The sequence below is a fragment of the Salminus brasiliensis genome, chromosome 4, assembly GCF_030463535.1.
Source record: "Salminus brasiliensis chromosome 4, fSalBra1.hap2, whole genome shotgun sequence".
Taxonomy (NCBI): Eukaryota; Metazoa; Chordata; class Actinopteri; order Characiformes; family Bryconidae; genus Salminus; species Salminus brasiliensis.
Genome location: NC_132881.1, coordinates 41,841,308 through 41,845,137, shown reverse-complemented (window position 1 = coordinate 41,845,137; position 3,830 = coordinate 41,841,308). Strand labels below are relative to the sequence as shown.

Below are 3,830 nucleotides of genomic sequence, written 5' to 3'. Positions count from 1 at the left end.
CCTACACACCAAACTCACAAGTGCATCATTACTATAGCAACCAATGTGCCATGCATTTGCAAGCAACCAGAGGCACTGGCATTTTACACTGGGCCCCACAAATCTAACAAGCATCATGTGAGCAAATGCCACCACAGTCTTGCCTCCTGTGCAACTCTGATTTGGTCATTTGTGAGTGCATAAGTCTGAACACAGTCTAAAATTCAGATCTGAGAAAGTACTTGCTCCAGATTTGCTATGCAGTGTGAACGGGGCCAGTGATTTTCTGTCTGTGCTGTCTGGTCTAATCTGAAAACACCATGGGAAAATGAGACAGATCTCAGGCCTGGCTTGGTAAACCAGCACCTTGAGCAGTGCAATAAACATGCAGAAAGAACCACAAAGTGACCTTATGCTGTGCTCGTAGCAGTAAGTAGAAGTGTAATTCATTTATTTGTTGATTTCGTTTCCATTGTCGAATGTGCTTGTGGCGACCGGTTGGTCATTTCAGAGTTCTCACAAGAAGATGAGACAGAAAAACGGAAACGCAATGAATACCCAAGTAGGCCAAGACATTTCAGAACAAACAGAAAACAACCATGAAATAAAAACGCTTGGTTTTGCCCTTGGTAATGTATATTAACAGTGTCTTTATGCAACGCCATAGTACAACATGATACAACCAACAAGCGTGGGCACAGAAATCCATAAAGAAATTCAGAAGAGCAGTAATGTCATATAAATACTCGGGAGTACTGAAGATCATACACAGTTGAACAAACAATGCAAATACCTCTTCTGTATGTTTCCCATTAATGGCATTTTATGGTAAAGGTTCTCAGCAGCAATCCAGTGGGTTTTGTTTGGAATAAAAGCACACGTGTTGTCCGACAGTTACGGTAATGAAGCCCTGTTCTGCCAGTGCTTCGCTTCCTCAAGAGATGCTTGGCAATAGTCAGCAAAGCCCACATCTCATCAGTCTTTCAGTGACATCCCTCTGCAGGGCGTGAAGATCCCCTGCTCCTTAACCAACAGCGTCTGTTGTGTTGCAGTCTCTTGGAGAGAAACAGCATCCAGTCACTTCACTGATTTTTCCAGCTTTCCTTTTTTGTATTACACATCTCCATTCAAAAGGAAATGACCCTTCATATTACATAGCCCTCTAGTCCCAAAGAGAAAAGCCATATGTGCAAACTCATCATAAATATGTCTCTTGATAAGTCAGAAATGCCTGTGGCTGTAATTAAGATAAGCCTGTTCCTGCAAGTACAGTACAGTGCTGCCCGGTTTTGGGTGGGCGTTTTTGAAGGATCCTGCTACTGTAAGTACTCACAGTCCACAACAGCTGCTGTCCTTACAGAGCCCAGAGCCTTATACAATAAAACAGATTGTTATGAATATCTATGTTATGGGAAGATTGTCAAGGCATAGATGTGGTGGTGGTTGTGGTGGTGGTGGTGAAGTGGGGGGCAGTGGTGTCTGAATAGTGCTGCCTCAACGTGCTCCAGAGACGCCTCTTTTTCGTAAGCATCCAATGGCTTTTCTGTCTTGTCTATCACCTGAAATGGGCACCATTTTCAGCCATCATGGCTCCCCTAAAAAGGCCTTTTCCAGGACTTGCAGAGGATCTTCTGGAAAGCTCTGCGGAAGTCCTGGTTGAAGATGGTATAGATGACTGGGTTGAGGGAGCTGTTACAGTAGCCGATCCAAAAGAAGAACTTAAAGAGGGGTTCGGGGATCTCGCAGGGCTTGCGGCAGATTCCATACAGGCTGTAGCTGAAGAAGAAGGGGAACCAGCACACCACGAACACGCCCATGACCACCGCCAGCACGAATGTGAAGCGCTTCTCCCGGGCTTGCGAGATCTTCTTTCTGGACATGGTGTTCCTCCGCTTCCTCCTGGAGGAGAACAGGTCCAGGGACTTGCTGCTGGCACGGGACTTGCGGCTGGAGTGCTTGGAACTGGAGCTGTTCTTGCGGCTGGCCCTGCGGTCCTTCCGGCTGGAAACCGGTTCGTGGTGCGGCCGCTTGGCCTTCTCATCAGAGGAGCTGCTGTCGTCTAAGTCCACGTCTTGCTCCTCCTCCCTGTGCTTGGGCTCACCGGGTGCCGGCGAGGTGCAGTGCCCGTTCTCCCGGCTCAAGTCGTCCTGGCTCAGGCCATTCTCCAGGCGTGGGGCCTCGGCCCCGCCGTCCGGGTCCTTGCGCTTCTCTGACATGCTGCGGGTGCGCGTCTTAGCCACCTGGTAGATCCGGACATAGACGAGGATCATGATAACGCAAGGAGCGAAGAAGGAGCCGATGCTTGAGTACAGGATGTACCACGTGTGGTCGTTGAGCTCGCACTGCGGCTTCACTTTGATCTCCTGGTCCTTCCGGTCCATGGAGATAAGTGGCGGGAAGGAGATCACGGCCGAGATCAGCCACACCACCACGATCATCCCCTTCACTCTGCGAGGCGTCCGCTTCAGGTTGTACTCGACCGCCTGCGTCACGGACCAGTACCTGTCCAGGCTTATGGCGCACAGGTGTACAATGGATGACGTGCAGAATAGAACATCCAGCGCCAGGTAGATATCGCACCAAACTTTCCCGAAGAACCAGTAACCCATTAGTTCATTAGCTAGGGAGAAAGGCATTATCAGGGTGGCCACCAGGATGTCCGCACTAGCCAGGGACACGAGGAAGAGGTTTTGGGGAGGTTTGAGGGCTCTGCTGGTTAGCACGGCAATCACGACGAGCACATTCCCAACTATAGTAAACAAGATCAGAAAACTTACCAGTCCTGCAAGTCCTATGATAGTGGGCAGGGAGTACTTACTGGTGGAGTTCCCAGAGGAATTAGAGTTAAGCTCTAATAAACTGACCACTTCACTGGCAAAGCTGAAGTTATCCATGTTGGGAGAGTCCTTTGTTCCAGAACTCCTTTATTGTAGTCTTAATTTTGTCGTGGCAGTGCAGTTACATCTCAGACGTCCTTTCTTGTTGGCTCTGGTGGCAGTTTTTCTCTCTGTCCCTCCTTGTTTTGACCGGTCTCTCTGTGGTCGTCCACATCCACCTCTGTCGCTCTAAGAATTCCTTATTATCCAAACCAGATCGGTACTCAGTCACGGGCAAAAACGCGTCCTGACCCGTGGACGGACGGCTCTACGTGACCGCCACCGTCATTCTTCACACCAACCTGCTCCACTCTCCGCGCGATGTTCATTCGTCTCTCTCTCTCTCGCGCGCTCTCTCTCACTCTGATTCTCTCTCTCTCTCTCTCTCACTCTCACTCACACACACACACACACACACACACATACACACACACACTCTCTCTCTCTCTCTCTCTCTCTCTCTCTCACACACACACACACACACATACACTCTCTCTCTCTCTCTCTCTCTCTCTCTCACACACACACACACACATACTCTCTCTCTCTCACACACACACACACTCTCTCTCTCACACACACACACACACACACACATACACTCTCTAACTCTCTCTCTCTTACACACACACATACACACACTCTCTCTCTCTCTCCCACTCTCTCTCTCTCTCTCGCTCTCTCTCTTTCTCTCTCTCCCACTCTCTCTCTCTGTCTCTCTCTCTCTCCCACTCTCCCTCTCTCTCTCTCTCTCTCTCTCGCTCTCTCTTGGACTCGTTGCCCACGTGCTGCCCACGTTAAAGCAGCCGAGCTCCTCCCAGCCTCTGGGAAACCAAGAGGAGCAATAAAATAAATAAATAAATAAATAAATAAATAAATAAATAAATAGAATTAGTTCTAACAGGGCTCTAACAGATTTCGCTGGGCTGCTGTCTGTCTGTCTGTCTGTCTGAGCTTTGCCTGTTTAGGTGTTAG

At 49.1% G+C, this 3,830-nt stretch overlaps 1 protein-coding gene across 1 annotated transcript; it reads right to left on the bottom strand.

Moving 5' to 3' along the window:
• Window positions 1-597: 597 nt before the first annotated feature.
• On the bottom strand, window positions 598-3,570 carry adra2c (adrenoceptor alpha 2C). The gene has a single exon (XM_072677106.1). It carries the CDS (start codon window positions 2,871-2,873, stop codon window positions 1,575-1,577), a length of 1,299 nt encoding a protein of 432 aa, XP_072533207.1. The 5' UTR covers window positions 2,874-3,570; the 3' UTR covers window positions 598-1,574.
• Window positions 3,571-3,830: the final 260 nt, after the last annotated feature.

Bases quoted from the DNA above. Each gene is read 5' to 3' on its own strand.
- adra2c (XM_072677106.1), bottom strand. From the start codon at position 2,873: ATGGATAACTTCAGCTTTGCCAGTGAAGTGGTCAGTTTATTAGAGCTT.